The sequence below is a fragment of the Monodelphis domestica genome, chromosome 1 (assembly GCF_027887165.1).
Source record: "Monodelphis domestica isolate mMonDom1 chromosome 1, mMonDom1.pri, whole genome shotgun sequence".
Taxonomy (NCBI): domain Eukaryota; kingdom Metazoa; phylum Chordata; class Mammalia; order Didelphimorphia; family Didelphidae; genus Monodelphis; species Monodelphis domestica.
The window spans coordinates 152,814,032-152,839,042 of NC_077227.1; the positions used below are offsets into that span (position 1 = coordinate 152,814,032).

The 25,011-nt window shown below is 37.9% G+C and overlaps 1 protein-coding gene across 22 annotated transcripts in view; it reads left to right on the forward strand.

Annotated features, from left to right (window-relative positions):
- TPM1 (tropomyosin 1) overlaps positions 1-23,260 on the forward strand; it is a 34,908-nt gene extending 11,648 nt beyond the window's left edge. For 4 of the 22 annotated variants that reach the window (XM_001366040.4, XM_056808187.1, XM_001365798.4 and 1 more), the window contains 7 exons: positions 7,022-7,155; positions 8,991-9,108; positions 10,107-10,177; positions 10,996-11,071; positions 11,546-11,608; positions 11,944-12,013; positions 22,326-23,260. In XM_001366040.4, the coding sequence (XP_001366077.1) occupies positions 7,022-7,155; positions 8,991-9,108; positions 10,107-10,177; positions 10,996-11,071; positions 11,546-11,608; positions 11,944-12,013; positions 22,326-22,408 (615 nt within the window). In that variant the 3' untranslated portion in view covers positions 22,409-23,260. Of the gene's footprint in view, positions 1-7,021; positions 7,156-8,990; positions 9,109-10,106; positions 10,178-10,438; positions 10,515-10,995; positions 11,072-11,545; positions 11,609-11,943; positions 12,014-13,274; positions 13,358-15,564; positions 15,853-22,325 lie in introns of those variants that run through there. The other 18 variants (XM_007479529.3, XM_007479530.2, XM_007479532.3 and 15 more) reach the window with 7 other exon arrangements.
- The last annotated feature ends 1,751 nt before the right edge of the window (positions 23,261-25,011 follow it).

The following is a 25,011-nucleotide window of genomic DNA, read 5'->3' on the forward strand; positions in this document are numbered from 1 at the left end:
GGTCTTGGTGATTTTTCTTCTTTCCCTTGGAGCAGGGGTCCCCAAACTTTTTACACAGGGGACCAGTTCACTGTCCCTCAAACCATTGGGGGCCAGACTATAAAAACCTAACCCTAAAGAGGCAGCAGTACACACAGTGTGGAATCCCTCCCCCAGATCTCTGCTCACCATGCTGATTTCTTCCATTGTGAAGCCACATAATCCTTTGGGCAGCACCTCATTCTAAGGCACCACACAAAGGATTATGTCACCGGAAGTAGTACTGTACATGAGGGATGCCACGTTTGTGGTGCTGCCACATACAGAGCTCCTCTCACTGACCACCAATAAAAGAGGAGGCCTTTCCAGAAGTGTGATGGGGGCTGGATACATGGCCTCAGGGGACTGCAGTTTGGGGACCCCTGCCTTAGAGAATAGATCTTACTTGGAGTAACCCCTAGCTATTTAGGGATGTCCTTGTGTTAACTGTACTGATCTACATTGCTACCCTCTATTGATAGCAGAGAGCTTTGGTGCCCAACTCTGGGTATACACATTTTAAGAGCCAAATTTAGTAGGAGACTAATGACTTCTACCAATGCAGCAGCACCTTTTCAGAGTAGCTCATTACAAGGTATATACAATGGCACTTCTGATCATAAAAGAAACCACTATCTCTAAATGAAAGACTAAGCTGGCACTGTCAACATACCAACATTCAGTGCCCATGTTAGAAGGAAGTTAACCCAATAAACCAAAGCTCATTTACATGACTGGAAATAATTTGCTTGATGTCTGGAGGAGGGACTTGACTTTACCCAAAAGCTTTATTTCCTCTCTCTGTGTTTAAATAACAGATAGACATAGGACTAGGTGACTTGTTGACAGAGATAAAAATACTTAGGTGTTGGGGGAAAAGGAACTTTCTTTAGAAATATCTAAGAAGATATCACACCTTAGAAAAAGCAACAGAAATAAGGGTTCTTCCCAGTGGAATTGCTTGTGGGCTCTGGGATGGAGGAAGGGAAAAGAGGAGGGAAAGAGCATGAATCATGTAACCAGAGAGAGAGAGAGAGAGAGAGAGGGAGAGAGAGAGGGAGAGAGAGGGAGGGAGGGAGGGAGGGAGGAAGGAAGGAAGGAAGGAAGGAAGGAAGGAAGGAAGGAAGGAAGGAAGGAAGGAAGGAAGGAAGGAAGGAAGGAAGGAAGGAAGGAAGGAAGGAAGGAAGGAAGGAAGATTCATAACAGACAGTAAAAGAGGTTTAGGCTTTCAGTCTTCAGAAATTAAATGCCAAAGTTCCAATAGATCAGGAGAGAATGGAGAATTGAAGGGGGGAGAAAAAATGCCCTTAAACTGTGGGTTAAAATATGTGATCTCCTCCCAGTAACATAACCAGACTGAGACTAGGTTTGTATAAATTAGGCAACCTCTGGGGCTTGAGATAACTGAGAGGTGCCAGGCCTCTCCCTCGGAAGAGCTGTAACTTAGCTGTATTTTGCCCTCAGGGTGAGTTCCAACTTCATTCCCCTCCCCCAGTCCCGGGTCTGACCTTGTAATACCCTATACTTGCTGGAACCTTACATTTTTCTCCTATGTGGAGCAGTGAAAAGAGTCAAACCAATTCGTGGCTTCACTGTTTGCCCCTTTGTGTCACTTTGCAGGCCCCACTTATTTTGCTTTTATTTCCCACTTTTGTCCCAAGAACCCCAGGGTTTTCATACCCAGAAAGAGACCTCCACTTGTTGCTTGGGTGCAAGAGGTCTGCTACAAGCAGTATCAGCATTATTAGACTGGGAGCTCTTTGAGGTCAGGAACTTTCTTTTGCTTCTTTTTGTATCCCTGGGGTTAGCACAGTGCCTGGCACACACAGTAGACACTTAATAAATGTTTATTGATTGATTGGTTTCTAGGTAGAACCTTTGGAATCAATATTGACCAAAACAGAAAAGCCTTAGAAAGATCAAATCCAGAAGGTCCTGCTTTAAGATTTTTTCTTTTCTTTTTTTTAAATTTTAATCTAAACTCTTTTAATATCTGACTCACATTTAAATATGGAAACAAATACTGTCCCTCGAGTCTGCTCAGTACAATGCCTAGCATTTCTACTATTAAAGGTTTGTTAAGTAATTAATTAGTTATTTAAATAATTAATTTAGTTCAGGCTCTAATAGTAGTCTGGCTAAAGGGCCAGACTGTTGTTTTGGTCTGGATTCTCTTTACTAGGCTCCATTGGATGATACCAAAAGGAGCCATCATGAATTTTTAGACTTGGATTCAGGATAATATGAATTCAGATTCACTTTCCAAAACCCTCTAAGCTATATGACAATGAGCAAATTATCCTTTTTCTCTGAGCTTCATTTCCCTCATTTGTATCAAAGAGATATTAATACCTACAATGCTTTGGTTAGAGGGTTATCTGTCCTGAGGCTCAAATTAGATAATATATGATTAAGAAGCAGTTTGCTAGCTTGAAAGCATCATGTAAATGTCGATTATTATTAGAAGATACGGTATCTGCCCTAGAGAGGATAGTTGGAGATGTCTAGAATACATCTGTGGAGAGGAAATGAAGTGATAACACTTAAAAACACAACATATAAAAATAAATGTGAATCATCTCTTAGGGCCAAGGTGGAGGAAAGAAAGTCGGTGACTGAAGTGGGCCTCCTGGAAGAGATCCCTTTTTAGCCAGATCTTTAGAGAAGGGCAAAGTTGGTGGAAGGACCTTTTGGTTAAGAGATTGGTATGTTCCAAGGCCCACAGATAGAGGGGAGTAAGTAACAAATCAAAGATGCTCATTTTACTCAGTAATTTGCTCTCCTAAGCTAAATGGGGAGTTCCTAGTGATAAAGCTAGAGTTTGGAATGTCACTCCCTAGACTTCTCACACCAGTTCAACAGAAACCATCCTTTATGGTAGATAAAAATGAATTTCTTTCCTATACTTTGCCCTAGGCTTCAAGCAGATCTTGGCTTTTAGTGGCTACCACAGCATTTGAACATCATCATTTACACTTTTCTTTCAACTTTACAGGGCTTTTAAGAAGGATATTGACTTCCAGCAGTAAAAAGATTTGAGCAATGCACTGCTGATCTATAAAAAGTTAATTTTTAAAAGAGATAATTACTAGGATAGCTGGATAGCTCAGTGGATTGAGACCCAGAGACAGTAGGTCCTGGGTTCAATTTTGACTTCAGATACTTCCCAGCTTGTGTGACTCTCGGCAAGTCACTTAACCCCATTGCCTAGCCCGTACTGTTCTTCTGCCTTAGAACCAATTCTAAGACAGAAGGTAAGGGTTTAAATTTTTTTTTAAATATATTTTATTTGATCATTTCCAATTAATTTTTTTAAGAGAGAAAGAATTACCTATTCTTAAGATATTTGTTCTCCTGAGCTCCCCTCTTATGCCCTTAAAGAGAGCCTAAGTAAAGCCAGGGTCTTTAATCCAGTATTGAATTCACAATTACATTTTAAACCACCATACTTATTATGACCCATGCTCGGTGTGGACCATTTTATTTTTCCCCGAAAAATTTTTTTTATTTGCTATTTTAATTTAATTTTATTTATATCATTTATTTATATATTGCTATTTTTATTTATCTTTTATTTTATTTTGCAAACTCCTCCATCCTTCTAATGACTGCATAGAGCATTTGTGTTTTAAGTTCATTTAAAATTGTTTCTTGAGATTTTGAAAGACTTTCATATCCTCCCCAACCTTTGAATAATTGGAGACACCTTAGGGTACAGCAGACCTGGAGAAGAGAATTTTAATTGTAACCATACTCCCTTCTGAGAATCTAGCATAACATTTAAATAACTAGAATCGTTAAGTTTGTAAAAATCTGAATTGGGAAGGTCTGGATTATTATTTTTTTCATATTTTCCCCTCTGACTCAGGTTGTAATCTCCATGGGTCATAGATCCCTTTGGCAGTTTGGTGAAACCTATGGACCCTATCTTAGAATAATTATTATTTTTCAGCATATGGAATGAAATACATAAGATTAGAAAGGAAACTATTAACTTGGGAATAGTTATCAAAATATGTTTTAAAAAAGTCACAAACCTCAGGTGAAGAACTTCTGAGCTATTCCAACCCTTTTATTTTATAGCAAGTAGTACAGTGTCATTGCGCTTAGTTGGTACTTAGTAATTGTTTATTGAATGGGTTTATTAATGCTAATCAAGAAAACAATGGTAGAGCCCCTTTTGTGAAGATGAATTTAGATTCTTAAATATGTACTGTGGTTTTCTTGAATATGAATTTATACCCTGAAGCCCCACATTACCTTAAGATGCTGTATAAGAGATACTTGAGAGAAATGGCTGTAATTTCCATTTCTTCAGATTTATGAATATTAAAATAGCCAGAAACCAAAACATCCATCCTAAGCTAAACACTCATGCAAATGTCTGAATTTCAAAGTCCTAGCCACCAACTGTCTTAAGTACCAGGAAAGAAACATTTTATATCCTAAAGAGATAATACACAAAAACATAGTATTTGAGCTGACCACTTTCCCCTTAGTCCTTTGAAACTTTGCTGGCATTTTCCCAAAGCAGCCTTACTTGTAAATAATTAGCAGTGAGCTCTTAGGAAGAAGAGGAAGTTTGTCTTGATTGTTTCTCCTATCAAAAAGTTTTGATTGTTTTATGGATCCATTGTTTAAAAGTAGTTTGCATTCCAACTGCTTGGAAATCTGTAGCAGTCTCCATCTGAAGACTTTGACTCAGGACTGAGAGTGAGAACAGCTGGGTTTTTCCTTGTTGAACCCAAGTTAAATGCCAGGCAAAGTATACAAAATATAGTTCTGCCCACTCCAGATCCTTCTCCCTAGTCTCCAAAGTTAACAGGTTCCTAGTTAAATTAGCTCTGATCAATTCACGTTGATTTACATTTTGATAAGATATAACAATAACTTTTAGTAAGCTTTTTAGGAAACCAATCTGCTGATGCTGGGAAGCCGCTTGATGCAGTAGAACGCTGAATTTGGAATCAGACAGACTCAGACTAAAAACCCAGCTATTTACTAGCATTTAGCTTCATAGATCAAAAGTTGAGAGAGAATTCAGAGGCCATCTATCTAGACCAATGGTTCTTAACCTTTTTTGTGTCTTGGATCCCTTAGACAGTCTGAGACTTATGGATGCTTTCTCAAAATGTTTTCAAAAAGCTTAAAATTAAATAGATAGGATAAAGGAAACTATAATGAAATACAATTATAAAAATATTTTTGAGGTTCTCAGACACCAGGTTAAGAACTTCTGATCTAAGTTAACCTACCCCACTCCCTTTATTTTCTGAGACTGAATCTCTCCTCTCACTCGGGCTGCAAATGGAGCATCCACTCATAAGAAAGAGTCCACTGGGAAGAGGCAGGGAAGCTTTGCCTGGCTCTGTTTCTCACATAAGCTAGTATTCCTCTCCTCTCCCTTTCTGGGAGCTAACCAAATGGGTCCCAGACTTCGAGCTGACACTAGATAGGTGTTGGCCATTTCTTCAGCAACTCCCAGGTTCTGATGACCTACTTACTCTCCTCAACTTCCCCAGGAGCAGAGATTATAGAAATGTGACATGATGCCCAACAACCTCCTTATTTTACAGAAGAATGAAGGAGGGTCCAAGGAGGTTAAGTGACTTTCCCAAAGTTATAGGCAGAAAGAATCAAAGGTAGCATCCAAATCCAGATTCTCTGACTCAAAAGCCAGTATTCTTTCTATTGGACTAGACATTTATCTTTAAAACCAGGCATTGGACTGGATTCTCTACCCTATGGTCCTAAATCCTATGATTTATGGCCAGTTGTCTCAACAGGTATGTGCCTGCCATATGCTTACATGATAAGAATCTGTGAAGAGAATGAAAGATGTAATTTATGTTGAATGTCTTATTTGCTTTTTTAAAAAATTTAAAAAGTACATGATTCAAAGAATAATTTTCTTTTTTTAAAAAAAGCAGCTCAAGGAGTCAGCTAGTTGGTTCAGTAGGTTAAGATCCAGGCCTAAAGATGGAAAGTTCTGGGTTCAAATATACCCTCAGATACTTCCTAACTGTATGACCCTGGGCAAGTCACTTACTCCCCATTGCCTAGCCATTAGTACTCTTCTGCCTTGAAATCAATGCACAGTATTGATCCTAAGACAAAAGATAAGAGTTTTTGTATACCAAAAATAATGCAGTCAGTCAGGGGCAGCTAGGCAGCACAATGGAGAGAGTGCCAAGCCTGGAGTCAGGAGGACCTGGATTCAAATTTGGCTTCAGACATTTTCTAGCTGTGTTACTCTGGACAAGTCACTTGCCTAGCCCTTGCCTTCTATCTTAGAGTTGTTACTAAGACAGAAAATAAAGGTTTATGAAAGAAGGGGTGGGGGGAAGCAGTTAGCCTCCTTCATTTTGGTAATGGGCGATTGTGGCATATTTATTTGCATTTGAATTTGAAGATTAATTTTGGTCCCTTCGAAAGGTAACACAGCCCTTCTGTGAGAGGCTGACCAAGAGAAGGGAGGATGGTTACTCCTAAGTCCTATTCCTGATATTTTTATGTGATTAAGCCTGGGTAAGTTATTTCTCCTCTTTCCGTACCTAAACATCCCTGTTAGTGAAATCAGGAGGAAGATGGTTTTCAGGAACAGTGACAAAGGCTTATTGGTTTGAGATCTGTGAATGGAAGAAGCCAAGAGCTTGTTTTCCTTAATTCTGCCCATTTGCTCCCAGTTAATTTACTGAGGCCCTCTTTTATTACAAAGTAGCCTGTTTCCATGTAAGCCAGGTCACTAGCATTAACTTAAAACTGTCTCCCTTGGCCTAGGCATCCATCCACTCCAGCCATCATTTTAGATAGAAACACCATTCTAGAAAACCTAACAGTTAACTGATGACGCTAGCCAGAGTTTGGAATGATGCTAAATAGCAACCACCTGGTTAGCCTACAAAATCTGTTCTAAAATGACTGTTGCAATGTAGATCTCTCTTAACTGTTTTCACCACCTTTGTATCAGTTTGCAACTTCACTCTCTTCTTCCCTCCCCTAGGCTGAAGCCGATGTAGCTTCTTTGAACAGACGTATCCAGCTGGTTGAGGAAGAGTTGGACCGTGCTCAGGAGCGCCTGGCAACTGCCCTGCAGAAATTGGAGGAGGCTGAAAAGGCAGCAGATGAGAGTGAGAGGTAGAAGCATCTAATCCAGGTCCTTTTTTTTTACTGCCGGCCCCTTGCCTAATAGGGCAGTGTGGTCTGGTATTGCTTAGGTGGAAGATGGATGGAGAGTTAAAGAATCTTTTAAAATTGGGCATCAGGGGGGCTCTGAATTCTGAAAAATTCTATTATCTTTAGATTCCATCTGCCTTACTGTTTCCTCAATGGGATTGCTTTACTCAGTGTATTTCTAGGTAGAGGCTTCAAGGCTTTTTCTCATTCAGGTTCATAGACGGATTATGTATATTTAAAATAATTTTCCATTTATTTTTTCTTTAAGGGAGGGGGATAAAGTTCCGATAGGTAGTTAACTCTCCAATAATCATGCTAGTCTAAGAAGAAACAAAGATAATACAGTAAGTCTTTTAGGGATCATATATAATTTTATTTGGGGGTTTTAGAAATCACGCAGGCACCCCCTTATTTGTAGGTACTCATAACTGACTCTAACACGGTCTCTCTTCCAAGTCAAGTCTAAGTATATTGGCCCTATGTGTGCCAGTGTACAAACAGATAAAGGCAAAGAGTCCCTTGCCATATAGCATGCTATTCTCAACACCAAGAATGACTTGGTATAGTGGAAAGAGTACTTACTGTATTGGAAATCTGGAGCTCCAGTTCCATCACTAACCATGTATGATTTTACACAAGTTATCATCTTTGTGCCTGTTTTCCATTTTGTAAATTGAAGGGTTTAGATTAATTGATCACTAAGTAACCTTAAGTGCCAATATTCTATGATCCTGTATTGAAAAGTAATACTCCACATGGACCTCAGTTTCCTCATCTAAAAAAATAAGAATGTTAAGCTGATAGAGATAGGATTAGACCTTTGATTTTATTAGTGTGATTTCTAAAATCTTTTGCCCTAAATCCTATGGCCTGTGTACATTGTCTACAGAGGAAACTGTGGCAATAGATGATATAACATTTATTATTGCTCATTTATGATGGATTTCATCTTAAAATGAGTTATTCTTTGCATTGGATCTTTAAGACTAAATGGTTAAATGTATGATTGCTGACTGCATTACAAAGTATAGCATGCTCAGGAAACTTAAAAACCAGCCACTGCCTAGGTTTAAAATTGGAGCTTTTTAAAGTTGGAAGGGCCCTTATAGATAAACTAGTCTAGTTCTCTTATTTTATAAAAGTTCTGGGATGCAAAGGCCATATGGATTTACCTGAAAGAACTCTGATCTTTTTATTCCTAGTTTTTTGCATACTAGGATTACCACAAGTATAGCACAGAGAGCTGACCCCCCCCAAAAGAAAATCAGGGTTCAGGTTTCAGTTCCCACATATGCTGACTGTGACCCTGAGCCAGTTGCTGTATCTCAGTGTAGGCAGGCAATTCTCCAAAACTTTATGTTGCTGAATAAGTGCTAATCTGTATACAGATGAAATTATAGGTCAGATCAAAAAATTTTAAAGGCTCTTTTACTATAGAATGGCTTATTATTATTAATAGATTCGGATATACTATAAGACACAATGTTTCCTAAGAAATTACATGTAGCAAATGCTTGTTTTTTTCAAAGAATATAAAAGCTATACCTAAACTATGAGATTTTAATTCACAATGAACTAAAAGTATTTTGTATCATTTTCTACTTTTTTCTTTCTTATTCCTATCATCCTCTTTCCCTTCTCCCACTCTCCAAAACCCCCTACCAGCTTTTAAATCCTAGAAAGTTGTGCTTCACAGTTTAGGAGAAAAAAACAATAGCCCTGAATTCTTCTTGAGCCTCCTAGTTTAAGCACAAAGAATTTAAATCTGGGACTTTCTTACTTGTCTTTTCTTTCAGAGGAATGAAGGTCATTGAAAGCAGAGCCCAAAAGGATGAGGAGAAAATGGAAATTCAGGAGATCCAGCTTAAAGAGGCTAAGCACATTGCTGAGGATGCTGACCGCAAATATGAAGAGGTCAGTGTCCCAATTGTCCTTTCAGTAGATGACCAGACAGTCTCTTTTTAATATATCCTTCTTCCCTCTCCTCCACAACTCCCAATACCTTACTGTACAAATTTAGAATATTTACACTATAGAGCCTTGTTGTTAAATATAATAAGGCAAAATTATAATGTAGATCTAGATGTATGGGCCAAATCGTGTCCCATAAACGAAAAGCAAATACAATTAAAAAGTCCTTATTAGCCAATATTTTGTCAAGTGATTTCACAGTGTTCTTGGTATTTCTCTTTATTAGTTTCTGACTGTTCTCAACTGCTGCTTTAAAATTTTTTTTTATCATGAGGAATCTGAAGCAGCATGGAAGCTAATTTTTCTGTTTAACACCTGTTCCCAGAGAATGTGATTTGGCTACTTCTGTTGCCTTCAAAGTATCACCTTTCTCTTAGATTTCTATCTGAGGGATGTAACTTCTTAATTATCTTGTACATTAAGGTACCCAAATGATCCCTCTTGTTATCTCCTCTTTGTTCTTGACCAGCCCTCTAGAAAGCCAAGAAACAAAGACCTTTTCATCTAGTTTAGAATTGGGTGTGGCTATCTTTAGGGTTTTTTTTTTTTAACTCTATCATCTTTTACATGAGTTTGCAGGGAATGTATAGCTTGCTTGCTATCTGTTTTCAGCTTTCTGAAGTGGATATCCATCCCCCTTGCCCACTCTCCATTGGACTGTTAGCTCTGTACGAAATCACCAGTTTTGCCTATGCCAGACACCTAAAATTCTAGAGCATTTCATCATAAGCAATAATTCCGTGCTCTCAAAGGCAGAAAGATGCTTCTCGTGGTTTTCTTTTTTGTCAGGAACACCACATGGAGAGAGAATTCCTTGCTTCTCTCTTATCATCTTTGACCTGCACCCATTATGAAACCCAGAGCAACCAGCCTGAGAGAGCCAAACCCCCTGCTACCTCATTTTGTCTGTAACTGGGGGTGCTGGGTTTGTCTTCCCATAGGTGGCCCGGAAACTGGTCATCATTGAGAGTGATTTGGAGCGTGCAGAAGAGCGTGCCGAGCTCTCAGAAGGGTGAGTGACCCCGGTGCCACCAGGATGTGTGTGGGGTGCTGCCAAGCAGTGACTAAACAGCATGACCTACTGGCAGTTACACGTTTACTTGTTTTCAGCTCGAAGCTCCCTGTTTGCTCATTTGACTGGGATGAACCATGAGCGTGGAACCCAGGAGGACATGTGTGTGGGGTGTCTGTGTGACTGCATAGATCACTGCATGCATTTACTTGCACACTGATTTTGTGAATGGCCTTGTGCATTTCATGTGTCCACTAACAGCCAAGTCCGACAGCTGGAAGAACAATTAAGAATTATGGATCAGACTTTGAAAGCATTAATGGCTGCAGAGGATAAGGTACTGATGGCTATTGTATGGTTCTGAGGTTTAACTGCCACCCAACAATCTTTCAGCTTTCATCGCCTACTGGTTCATTTGGTAGTAATGACTGCACATCCACTACACCCTTTGCTGTCTCTTATATCTTGCTTTAAAGTGCTTTCTTTTTGATCCTTTTTTGATTCTTTATTTTTCCTTCATAAACAATCTTTGGTGCAGCCTAAAAGAAGCCGAGTCATCGCACTTAAAAGCTATTTTAATTATCTGACACTAAGCCTACCTTGCTTCCATTGCCAAGTTGGGGGGCAATGAATGACTTTGAAGAATTGGAGCATTTTAATCTGTGATGATTTGGCTACTTTGAGGCTGCTCTTTGTCTCTAGAACTCAATTTTCATTTTTCTCCATCTCTCTCCTTTTTTTCCTCCTTCTATCCTTTCTTTGGCTTGATTTGATCTCCTGCCCTCCCTACCCTTCCTGCCTCTATTCTGAAATAATAGCAAATGTGCCGAGCTTGAAGAAGAATTGAAAACTGTGACGAACAACCTGAAGTCACTGGAGGCTCAGGCTGAAAAGGTAGGCCAGAAGCATGATGTGGGGGGAAAGCATTTTTTAAAAATCATTCAAAACAGTAGCCCCACATTTCTCTTTGATGTCCCTACAGACTTAAGGCAACAATTCAGCAGATCTTTTAGGAAATAGCAAAATTCTGACTCCACCACTAGGGGACAATTAAAAAAAAAAAACTTGATTCTTCTTTCAGATGAAAATATTATGTTAGATTGGTGAATTATACTCAGAAATGAATTTTTTTAACGGTTCTGTGTGGATAAATGATGACCATTTGCCTGTTTTCCATGTAAAAGAGATTGGTCCAAGGAGAGCTTTATTGCAGTCTGTTGTTCAAATCTCAAGTTCAACTGTGCCTATATCTGAGTGATCTTTGATAGCTTTGGAGGAGGGAAGAAGGGGTGTGGGTCTATATATGGGGAAAACACATGCTTAGAGTGAACTTTAGCCTGACATATGGAATTATCTTTCTAATTACAGTACTCACAAAAGGAAGACAAATATGAAGAGGAAATCAAGGTTCTTTCTGACAAACTGAAAGAGGTAAAAATAAAAAGAATAAAGTTTATTTACCAAACTTTAAATGAGCATCAGATGTTCATTTTAAGGTGGCGGGACCCAAAAGCATATGCCAATGACATAGTGTTCATCACTATTCATATTCGCCACATTCATATTAGTGTCAGTGTGCTGTCCTGCCATCGTTGATCCCCCTAAGACTGTATGTGATGCTAGTCAACACCTTTAGACTGCTTGCTAATATTATATAGTATATTAGTATATATTTTGCTGCTTGCTAATCATACTTCAGGTGTCCCTATATTTGCAACCACTTGGAAGTTAAACTTTGTTAACTTTCCTAAACTGAATTATTCCAGGCTGAGACTCGGGCTGAATTTGCTGAGAGGTCAGTAACCAAATTGGAAAAGAGCATTGATGACTTAGAAGGTAAGACTTTATTATTTTTTTTTGTTTTTGTTTTTTGTTTTTCTCAATACTTGACTGGGGGAGTGAGTGCGTTGTTCATCTTTTCAGCTGAAAGTTGACTTGGTAAAAAGTTTTCCAACCCATATTTATTAACCTTAATTCATTGTTTAGGTGGGCAGTTATTTTGCTCTTGCTCCTCTTTTCTTCCTGATATTTTCAGACTTGCTTTTAAACTTTTAGATCTGCCTTCTTTGAGTTCATTTAGAACAGTTTGGTCTCTGTGTGGAAAGTGATGTTGAGATCTAAAAGATATGATGGGTCTGCTATAAATCTGTTATGTAGATGAATGTGATTATAAGTGTATGTGTATAAGCATATATGTTTGTGTGTTTGTATAAATGGAGACAAAAGAGGGTTGGGGAAGAGAGAGAGACAGAGAGAGAGAGAGACAGAGAGAGAGAGTGTGTCTAGGAGTCTTTGGGAAGGGAAGATGGAGGTTATTAAAATAGAGAGTAGTGTATAGTAGCAAGTATAGCAAAACATTTGAGTAGAAAAAGAGACAATTGCAAAATAATCTAGCCCCAAACAAACAAACAAATAAAAAACTTCATCCAGACAAAATGTAGAAGACTGAGAGTTTGAGTCACCATGGAGTGCACTATTATAAAAAGAATGAGCATCCCACGCCACCCTTCTGGACAGGAATGGTGTACAATGGGTTTGGACAGAGAGCAGAATGGGCAGAGAGCTGGGTAGCTTAAAAGACACTTCAAGAAATCCATACCCCCATGACTAGTTCAGACAGGAAGTTGGTGACTTTAAGGTAGGGCAAGATAAGGATAATAGACTGTAATTACAAACTGTCCCACCTAACACTGGCCTTGGAAATCTCCCTTCCAGTGTTTCTGGCTATAGATTGCAAGCTATTTGAGTATCATTAAAAATACAGCTCTATAAAAGAATATTTCACTATCCACTCAGTCTACTTTTATTTGGTTTCGTTTAAGTCTTCATGTGGCATACTGACTCCATGTTTGATTATGATTTATCACATCAAGTCATTCTCATTTCATTTTCTGATGGTTATTTGTTGTTATTTTTCATTTTTATTTTAAATCCTCCTCTTCTTCCGACCACCTGTTGCCATTACTTCCTTCCTGCATTGCCCTTTTCTTCCTGCTGCTGTTTCTGGATGGTCTCCATGCTACCTCCTTCACCCTCCATCTGATCACCTTCCACCTTCCACGCCCTTGCTCCTCTGCCTTCCACTTCACGGCCATAGATGAGCTGTATGCTCAGAAGCTGAAGTACAAGGCAATCAGTGAAGAGCTGGACCACGCTCTCAACGACATGACTTCAATGTAAATTATCTTCTTCCCTGCCTGCCTGCTCGCTCCTGTGAACTGCTGTTGGTGCAAGCTCACCCCTATCCCTTTCCCCTTTTGCTTTTATCTACACAAATCCCCATCTCACCTGCAAACCTTGAATTGCTTTAAGCCCTTGCTGCTTCTGCTTATTTAGGTATCATCCTTTTGTTCCTATAAATCTAGAAATCCAATACTGGTATCATTCTTTAACAGCAAAGGCAAGTTTAATTAAGACTATTTAGGGCATTTATTCCAATTATGGATTTTACTTTAAGAATTTTAACCTTGCTCTTTGTTTCTCAGCAACAAGTCTTTTAAAAGTGAAGTGCATTTTTTTGTTGAACAGTCTATCTCAAAAATTAAAGTAGGGAAACAGTTCTGTTTATGAGTAATTTTCCCAGAAGAGAAGAAAAATAAGTGTTTCATTAAACAAGATAACCCTTTTTATGAAATGATGACAGGTTACAAATAAACTAGGAAGAAAATAGTTAATATGGGGCCATTGGCTTTAGAGCTAGAAGGAACCTTAACAATCATCTAGTTCAAGCCTTTCATTTTACAGGTAGATAAATTGAGGCCATGAAATGGAAAATGACTTCCCTAAGGTCACATATGTTCACAAATAACTCAGGATTCTAAACGTCATCTTTAATGAAAAATCTAAGTGTTCTTTCCACTACACAGCATTTCATGAGATGCTATTAACTTATAAATTGATTTGAATTTTTGCATACTGAGAATTTCAGACAGTATTATCTTGGTCCCCTTGGACTGATAGAACCAAAGTTTCCATGGTTTGTTTTTTGTTTTTTAGATTAAATAGCCTCCATCACATTAAAGTATTGAAATTATAGCCCTTTTAAGAGGAAGAGGAAACAAATAGAAACTACAGATCCTATAGGTAGGATCAATACCCCACCACCAACACGTATAGCCTTCCAAAAGTCATTTTATGTGCAATGAAAGCAATGGATGTATAAACAAAATCACTAGGTTCTAGGCCCAATTCTGCCAGTAATTGTCCATGAGTCCTTAGGCAAGTCACTTCACCTTTATCAACTTCAGTTTCCACATCTGTAAGATGAAAGGATTGGGCTAGAGAGACCCCCGATGCCCTAACATTCCAAGATTCTATCCTGTCTCATGAAAGGGGAGGCAGAAAGGCATAGTGACAAAGTCCTGGATTGAAGGCACTGCTCATTTGGTAGCTGTAAGACATGAAAAAAATTACATTTTAAAGTTAAATTTCTAAGCCTCAGTTTCCACTTGCAAAATAAAGGAGTTAAAACTGGATGCTTTTTAAGGGCCCTGTAAGCTCTGACACTTATGATTCAGTGAATGTATAGATATAGACTTCAATATAACTAAACCAGTTTACACACTATGGCAGCATCTCAATCATAACTTTTCCCCCTTCGAAGTCTAGCCTAACAGATTCCTCATGGATAGCTTTAGCATTCTAAGAACATCCTGTTCTATAGCCTCCCTACCACAGTCCATTCAGAAAACACAGTAGCTTAAAGTATAGAGTTCATAGTTTCTTGCTGTCATATTTAAGAAAAAGAAAGGGAATCTCTAAATTTCTAGCCTTAGAGACTTTATAGTTGATATAGAAGATTGAGACCAGTCCATTGACTATAATCTTATAAAATGAAGTTAACTAAGATAATCTCTCCCAGTTCTAATCAATTATTAAACACTTATTAAGCATCTGCTATGTGGCAGGCACTGTGCTAAGCTCTAATATTCTATGATACTGAGCAGCTATGTAGCCCAGTGGCTAGAGCACCAAATCCTGGAGTTGGGAGGTCCTGGGTTCAAATATGGTGTCAGATTTTTCCTACCTGTGTGACCTGGGCAAATAATTTAGCCCTAATTGCCTAGCCCTTGTCACTCTTCTGCCTTGGATTTGATTTTATATATACACACATTCTGTGAAACTGAGAAAATTGGCCAATTGGTCTTTTAAGACTTGCTTTGACAGTCCTAGATACGTATCTTTTTAAAAGTGCAATTTAACAACTGGAAGGATTCTTAGAAACGCTTTGAGTCTGTGCTAGAACGCTGCTGTAAATTCTGCCAAGTGTGTGGCCGGCATGCATGCTGATTTCTGTCATATTGTTATTGCTATTTTTTTGCTTTTTCTTTTTTTTCCCATTGTGCCACTTTTCTTTCCTCCCTTCCCACCTTTTTATCTTCATGCAGATAAATTTCTTTGCTTCACCTCTCTCAAGACTCCTTCATCAAGCTGGATGTTCCACCTGTCTGAGCTCTGCAGTTTTTCTCAGGTTTATTTTCGTGTCCTCCAGCTGCCCTTGATTCTGTCTTCCTTTAGCATCCTGCCTCAGGGCGAGGCTCTCACTGTGCCTTCTATTGTACAGAAGCTCTTTCTTTCGATGTAAAATAAACACCCTTTGTGGAAGCTGTATCTGTTTTGCTATTCCTTATTAGCTGAGCAATTTGAACACTGAATAAAACTGAAAATCTGCTTCATGCCACAAGAGATTTATTTGGGGTTGCTCCTTTGCTCATTCCCCTCCCCTCAGCATTAGGCATAAATGTTAGTCCTCTTGGAAATCATAAAGTCTTTTTCTTTAGCCTAGAGACCTTAGTTATGTAAGGTTGTCTTACAGTTAATATCTCAGCCTCATTTCATTAGTCTGAGTACTTATGGTTATTATTCTCTAATAAAAGATCTGTTTCAATCAATCACCAAGCATTTCTCAAGCACCTACTACATACCAAGCACTGTGAAATTTTGAATTCATTCCAAATCCAAACCAGTGTTTGAACTGGTAAAATAGGGCTTGACTTCAAAAGGGATCTGAGTTCCAAGTGGAGAGACGGGGCATTGCCATTGTTGAAACGAGTTCATTTGAAGCCATTTAATCTGCATTCATTCTGCCCAATTGCCCTTCTTCATTTTGATGCTGAAAATGTCCTCTTGAGTTTTCTGAATAATGTCTTACTGGGTCAAAAGTGAAGAACCATTATATTTTTCATATATTTAGGTTGAGAGGCTCCATATTTGTTATCATTGTATTAAGGAATTTATTTTTGCAATATCTTAATTTTTTAAAGTGTGACCATTAAAGTTGATTTTGTTTTTCCTACTTAAAATGAGGATGTTAGATATCACTATTTGAAAACCGCTGTTTAAAAATTTGTTTGTTATCTTTAAAAAAAATTTTTAATAAAAAACCTTACCTTCCATCTTAGAATCAACACTGTGTATTGGTTGCTAGGAAGAAGAGTAGTAAAGGCTAGTGTAATATTTATAGGGAAAGAATGGGTGGATAAGAAGATACAGGGGACAGTAGGCAATGGAAGTTATGTGACTTGCCCAGGGTCACACAGCTAGGAAGGGTCTGAGGTCAGATTTGATCCCAGGACCTCTCATCTCTGGGACTGGCTCTCAATCCACTGAGCCACCTAGCTGCCTCCTTACTACCTTTTAAAAAACTATTATAAATTTAGAACTTTGAAAGTATAATTTTCTTTTTTTTTTCATTCCTAATACTTACCCACTAACAAGCTGGTTGTATCTCTCCTTTGTTTTTGAGTCCCAAGCTACTTTTTTTATATATGAAATTTTTACAAATTTTTCATTGATCCAAAATAGTTAATATGCTGGTCTTTCTTGGGTTGCTACAAATTAAGAATTCCTCTCCCAATGGTTACTCCATAATTAGCTGGGCTAAATCTTTGGGCAGTAGTCATGGCCTAGTCCAGAAGCCATAACTGAAGCCTTTCCTACTTGGTAGGATTGACCATAGCTAGTTTGGCTTTAGAGAACACAGGCACCTCCGTGCTCTAATGAGGTGTTGAAAGGAGGACTTTTGAATACATTAATAGTAGAATAACTCCAGAAATAGTGTCAGCTGCTTTTTAGACTCCAGCAAGGATATGAAATAGTATGGTTTTTTACCTATTTTTTAAAATATGGTTTGTAGATTAAAGTACGCCTTTGACTTTTGCTATATAATTATATGTATTCTAATTTTTTCTTTTATCTAGAATCTGAACATTCCCTCCAGAGGGGGGAAAAAAAAATTCTGTGGTTTGAATTAATGTTTTGCTTTGTTTCTCCCCCAAAGATTTTTGGTCCTTCTTTTGACCAGTGGCCCTTCCTTTCTCATTTTAATTTAAAAAAGAAGAATACTAAAGAAGCCCCTTCTGGTTTCTGGCCTTAAACAAAATGGCCAGTCCTATTTAAGCTCCTGCTTTAGTTAATGTTCAGATAATCCTGAATACTTTCCACTATCGAAAGCTGTGCACTTGAAGTGCATCTATTTTTGGAAAGTGTTCCCAAGACTCACAAGTGTTCTTTAGTAGCATTAGAAGAGGAGGAGAGGAAGGAAGAAAACAGGAAAAGAGAGGAGAGAAGGAATAAAACAGGAGAGGAGAGAAAGATTTTAGTCCAAGATGGAACCAAGTATGGAAAGTAAAGTTGGGTGGCAGGAGGAGCAGAGAGAATTATATAATACATAAAACAATTTGGCAAATATGACCAAATTGCAGCTTCTATTTATAGAAACTTCCTCTGAGACCTTTTAAAATAAGCTTGGTGCTACCCCTAGAGGTACCAAAGGCAAACAAAGTTTTAGTTAGCAGGCAAGTTGGCACCAGGTTGATAGCTATTCCTAAACACCCCCTTGAAAGCTGGGAGAGGACAGTTTTCTGTTATAGAATATAATCTCTTTATGCTCTTATATACAAATATGTAATTTCATTCCCAAGGAGCTTTTCCCCAGGCAATCACTTTTATTTCCACTAGAATCCAGAAAATTAGGGGAAGGTTCGGTGATAATAACAGGAGTATGTTATATCATTATCTACACACAAACGAGGAGGTCAATAAGGGTCTAACCACTTGCCTACTCTTACTGTCATTATGTATCTGACTACTTCTGGATGTCATGCTAGGAAACTTGGACAATAATTTTAATAATAAAGAATTCATTGCTCCCCTCCCCCTCCAAGCACACAGTTTTCATGGATTACATGGACCATTACTGAAAAACGCACATATCCCTTAGACCTTACATTTGGTACCTGAACATTTTCCCTAATTGGCAGGATTGCTTATCTTTTTTTTTTAATTATGTAGGATATCTGCTCCTTGGCCATCACCATCAAACTTCTCCTTGATTAAAACTAGAGCCATTGATCAACTTTTCCTGGACTAAACACAACCACTTTCCCCTTTAGTGTGTATTCTCATACAGGCTGACAGTCTTCATCATACCATAGTGGCACTCTAATTCTACCTGTAATTAGTTTAATAATAATTATTATTATTAGTGATTATATAACTTTATAGTTATTTTTAATATTACTGCTATTAAAAATAACACTAATGTCCATTTATATAGCATTTCAGTGGCATAGTGTTGTATATATATTTAATCCTCACAACAACTCTGTGAGGTAGGTATTATTATACATATTTTACAGATGAGACAAGTGAGGCACAGAGAGGTTAAGTGATTTTCCCAGAGCCACATAGTGTCCGAGGCAGTATATGAACTCAGATCTGCCTGCCTCCAAGTCCAGGACTCTTACCCATTAGGTCCCCTAGCTGCCCTGTGTTATTGGATTGTAAAACTTTTATTGTATCCCTCTCTGATCAGCTCTTCCAGAACAAATCTCATTGAGATACTGATAATTCTCCACATATTTTATAATCTATCTATTAGCTAATGAATATGAAGTCCATGTTGAGGACAGAAATATGAAATGTGCTTGCATTTTCACTCTGTATTCAATAATAGTTTCAATTCTGGTTTCAAGATAGTATAAAATGTCCTCTGCCTTCTAGCGTCAGACACCAGCATATTCCAGCCTCACCCTTCCAAAGCTCTAGTCAGTTTTTTAGTTTCTCTTTAGTGTTAGCTAGAACTCCTGCATCCTCTAAAAAAGGTATTTGCAAGGTACCAAAATGATGAGTAAAACAGAACCACAGAATCAGAGAAAGAGGGAGAGTTTAGTTTTCTTCTTCTGCCTGTCCTCCTGAGGAAACTAATGCAGTAGACATCTGCATTCCTGAGTTGTTCCCTAAAACCAGTTATAATTTGTTCCCCACCCCAAAATGGGAGGACATAGATCAAGGACTTGAGGTAGTGATATAATACATTTGTCCATTGTTGTCAAGGCTATTTATTCCTTGTCATTTAGCTCTAAAAATGATCATCTGCAAGTAAGTTCAGCAGTGAAGCAAGGATGCGTCCTTATCACCCTCTGTTATTTAATATTGTAATTAGAAATGCTTGCTTCATTTAGGTCTAAAACTCAGTTAAACACACACATGTCCTGACACAGGCACCCCATAGTGGGAAGAGGATGGAAATTTGACACAGATTTATTAGAAATTTCACTTGTCTATTTCACTCTGGGAAAGAAAATTCCATTTTGAAATTAAACAATCGGGAATAATTTGTCCTATTCCAGCTGCTTGCCAGTATATTTCTAGACCATCCTCCGTGTGGCATGATAAGATGATACTGGAATCCTACAGCCTTCCCCATCCTCCTTAATTCCTATAATGGAATCACATGACTTCCCCACACCTTAGCTGAGGGCACCTAAAGACTTGAATTTTTAAAACTGCTCTCAAATATTAAAAATAAATAAAAATTGAATAATATGGGGGAAAGTATCAAGTGATAACATTTGTATAACCCAGTGGAATTGTTTGTTGGTTCTGGGAGAGGGGAGAAAAAGAAAATGAATCATGTAAACATAGAAAAATATTTTTAAAATTTTTAAATAAATAAAACTGTTCTCAACTCATGCAGAGGGGGCTGGACTTGAACTGGGAAGATGAAGGTTCTGAGCCTTGCTCTGCCTCATCCTAGCTGTGTATTCATTAGGTAAAGACCCATAATCTCTTCAAAACTTCAGTTTCTTCATCCATAAAATAAAGAAGTGGGAGAGAACTTTTAAGGTTCCTTCCAGCTCTAAAATTCTGTAATGCTGAGGTCTTTGGGGAAAGAAATCTATTTCTATCCACTTTTCTACAGTAAGGAATGGTAATTAATCATGACTTGAGCCAAATTTGAGCTAACAAGGACGGCATTATTCTCCCTCTTTCTTTCATCTACAATGTTTACATCATATTTTCTTTTCGTAGAAAAAGGTGAGTCATGTGAATTGTTTTTGTTTTTATTTAGTGGTTTTCTTTTGAAGAAAAAAATAAACTCAACTTTTTTTTTTTTAATTTCCTGAATGGTGAGTCTGTCCTATGGGCTTGGAAGGGGATGGTGGGGGCCAGTGTAGATACTGAGGGAAAGGGTAGGTATCTGATTATAAAACTCATGGAAGATGAGCACAATGCCCCCCTTCTGCCTTGGTGCTGAGCCTGTTTTCATCTTCCATAGTAAGTCAAGGTGTACAGCATGAGGGTTCATTCTTTCTCTTCCTGATATTCTGTTCTCCCCCAACCAAGTGTTGGCCCTCGCCCATGTCTAGCTCTGTCCACGCTGTCCTTCCTCAGGACTTTGTACGAGGCTTTAATCATCAGCCATACCAGCATGCAGGACTGATGATGAGGCTAAAAGGTAAAGTGTTCTAAAGAAGTAACCCGTTCCCGACTGCCCGGGGTGTGATGGTTTTCTCTCTGTTAACGCCTGCTCTCCTCATTTCTCTGACTAACCCTCTCTTCATTCTGCCTCTCTTTTTCTCTTCTAACCTGCTTGCTGACTTGTACAGACCAACTCTACCAGCAACTTGAGCAAAACCGCCGCCTAACTAATGAACTAAAGCTGGCCTTGAATGAGGATTAACCTCGAGTGCAAAAGACGCGTCAGTCTTTATAGCTTAAACTGTAACATTTCATGAAGGTTTGAATTCTAGAAATGTAGTCCATATGTGAGAAATCTATGGATCTAGCACCCCCCATTATGAGGGGTACAAAATGGTCCTTTCTGGAGACATTCAAGTGAGAGAAATCTAGCCAAGAGGCTGGTGTGGTCTCCCCCTTTTCTAACGAGAATAATTCACTTGTCTCTTGACTGCAATTCTAATCCAATATTTTGTTAAAATACACAGAAATCCATAATTATATGTATATATTAGAGTCAGTTCCACACTCCTTCGTGGTCCCTGGTTTGCATAGTGTGACATGGTTCTGGATTGTTTACTGTTGGTTTAGAGAGCAGGTGTGAGTCCACCTCTGGTTCTCAAAACCGGAGCAGGCGATCTGTCTCGTTCATTTGTTGTGCCCTGTTTGAATCATGATTAAACAGACAGGCTTTGAAAAAGGAGCCTCCGTAAAGAACCTGGGTTGGCTGAAAGGCATGCTTGTTTCAGCCTCATCGGGTGGGTGGAATCTGGGAGAATATTGTGCTAATGTTCAGTGTCCTTGAAGAATATTATGACTATGTCCTAATGAAGTGTGCATGCAACATGACTTTAATTATTGATCATCTTTTAGCAGGAAAAAAAATGGTTCATTTGACTTTGCATTACAACCCCAAATTATTTCATTCTTGTTTTCTGAAAAGTTGAGTTAGGATGCCATTTGTAAAACTCTTAGGTCCCCCAAATCAGAGGACCTGGGTTCCGATCCCAAGTTAGCCATACACTGGCAACCAGGTGATGAATGACTTTATTAAAACTCCACATTACCTAGCAAAGTCAGTTATGTTTGATTCCCTGAGACAAGTAATTCACAACCCTCTACCAAGTCTGAATTACATTTATTCAGAGCAGTTTAGAAATGCTAATAAGCATATCATAATAATTAGGGGCATTTCTAATAGCTCTAATTCATTTTGCCAAAGCCACCATCCCTCTTTCCAGGACTTTGTCCATTTGGAAACCATGAGTAGTGTATTATGAGCATGCCTGGTTCCAGTCATTTAAATCTGCTCTTCATGATTGAGTATTTGCATGCTTTAATGTTAAAACATCGAGTGTGTTCAGAGAGCTGCTATTGATGTCTTAATTTTCTAATCCCACAACAGAGAAAGTGGCACATGCCAAAGAAGAAAACCTTAGTATGCATCAGATGCTGGATCAGACTTTACTGGAGTTAAACAACATGTGAAAACCTCCTTAGCGGCGACCACATTCTTACCTTTTTTTTTTTTAATCAACACCTGCTTGCCATGAAACCCCTTTCATTTGTTCATTTTTGTTTGTTTGTTTTTTAAATTTTGTTTTACCACTGTCACGGGAACATCTGCAAAATACCGGCCAGACATTAGGGGAATACCAGACAAGGGCAAGCTATATACAAGTCAGGGTGATGATGGTTTAAATGTGCCATTTCCCAGGATAATGTTGCCTACACTTTGTAGAGAGTTTAGCAACACAGTATGTGCAGTCCAGGAATCCTCACTAAAGCAGAAAGATTTCCACTTCAAGTGCCAACTCTAGATTTAACAAGATTCACATTGGAAACACAATCAGGTGTGGACTGGTGCTACTTTGAGCAAAAGGTACTTCTGTGGTCTTTTGTTTTATATTAGACAATTTCGGATTCTACCCAACACAGTAATTTATTTTGTCGGAGTTTTATTAAGAGATGAGAATTTGGACCTTCTATTCCTAAATTTGATTAAAAACATCAACAATAGATTTGTAAGCCACACTGCTATTTTAAGACTTGTCTTTTTTGAACTTGTACACTTGCAGCTCATTACAAATTGTAGGGCAGCATTTCAAAAGGAATTTCCACTCTTTTTTCCCAGTTTTTCATGTTAAAATGAAAGATTAATTTAGGCACTACATAAAATTGGTAGGGAAAAATGTTTCTTATTTGTGTTGGGGGGGATTAAAAATCGGTATTTGCTTCACTTTATTTTACACACTCTTAAGCAGTTTTTAAAAGTTATAACTATGTAAACATTGTATAATGATATGGAATAAAAATGCACATTTTAGGACATTTTCTAAATTTGGCAGTCTTGTCATTTGTGTTCTATCTTCTGAATTTGGTTTGTGTCATTTATTTTTTCTGTATTCATTATTGCATTATTTCCCTAAAACAAGGCACCTTGGAAAAGTCCAATTGAAAACTGGGCTCAGGTTTATTTTCTTTGGGGAACTGTGTTTAAGGCTACATAAATGTAATGGTTTATTGAGACAACAAAAAATGACTTTAGAAAGTCATATACACGTATACATCTAGACTATTGAGAGAAGAAATCACTATGTGGTAAAAATTTTCAGTGGGTTTAGAGTCAGGCCAAGAGTCAAGAGGTCCTGGATTAAAATCTGGCCTCAGATACTTCCTAGCTGTGTGACCCTGGACAAGTCACTTAACCCCCATTGTCTAGCCCTTACTACTCTTCTGCCTTAGAACCAATATGCAGTATTGATTCTAAGACAGAAAGTAAGGGTTTAAAAAAAATTACTAGGACATCTGGAAAATAGTTTGGCAGAAACTAGGTATAGACCAATATCTTATACCATTCACTAAGGTACAATCAAAATGGATATAAGATCTAGATATAAAAGGAGATATAATAAGCAAATCAGAAGAACAGGGAATGTATCACCTATTAGATTTATGGATAGGAGAGAAATTTATGAGAAAACAACAGATGGAGAACATTGTGAAAGTGTAAAATGTGTAATTTCAAATACAGTAGATTGAAAAGTTTTTGTACAAATAAAACCTGTTGCCAAGATTAGAGGAAAACCGAAAATTAGGGGAAATTTTTCAGACTATCTCTAGGATAAAGGTCCAATATCTAAAATATAGACAACTTTGTCAAATTAATGGGGAAAAGAATGATCCTCCCAAATGATAAATAAGTAAAAGACATGAACAGATCATTTTTGGATGAAGAAATTAAAGCTATCTATATATAAGTATATGAAAAATGTTCTAAATCATTACTGATTAGGAAATGCAAATCAAAATAATTCTGAGGTATCATCTTACGCTCATCAGATTGACTAAGACAGAAGGGCAACATGACTAATGTTGGAGGGGGTTATGGAAAAGTGGGGACACTAATACACTGTTGGTGGAACTATGAACTGAACCAACCATTCTGGAGAGTAATTTGGAATTGTGCCCAGAGCCATAAAACTGTATATAGCTTTAGACTGAGCAGAGACATCAAAAGAAAAGGAAAAGAAGCTATATGTTCCAACACATTTATAATAGCTCTCTTTGTGGTGATAAGAACTGGAAATCAAGAGGATTTCCATCCATCAGGAAGTGGCTAAACAAATTGTGGTATATGATTGTGAAGGTATATTATTGTGCTATAAGAAAGAATAAGCAGATTGATGTTTTTTTAAAAATTGGAAATAACTACATGGGATAAGAAAGAATAAAACAAGTAGAAGCAAAAGAGCATTCTATTTAGCTACAGATTTAATATTTGAAGAATAACCTGTGAATGTTCACCTCCAGAGGACAAACTGAAAAATGGAAATACAAAAGACATATATACAGATCCTTTTGCTGGATGATGCCTTCTATGGCATGGGGAAGAGAGGGGTGAGCTAAAATACCTGGAAATAAATTCTATCAATTAAAAAAATTCATATGCAGTATATGATACCATTGGCATTATCACCACTTGATCATATGTGTGTATGTTATGACCATTGATAAATTACTGTCCTCCACATAGATTTCCATAATTTTATTTTTTTTTACCCCTACAGACAGCCAACCTTGAGCCATGT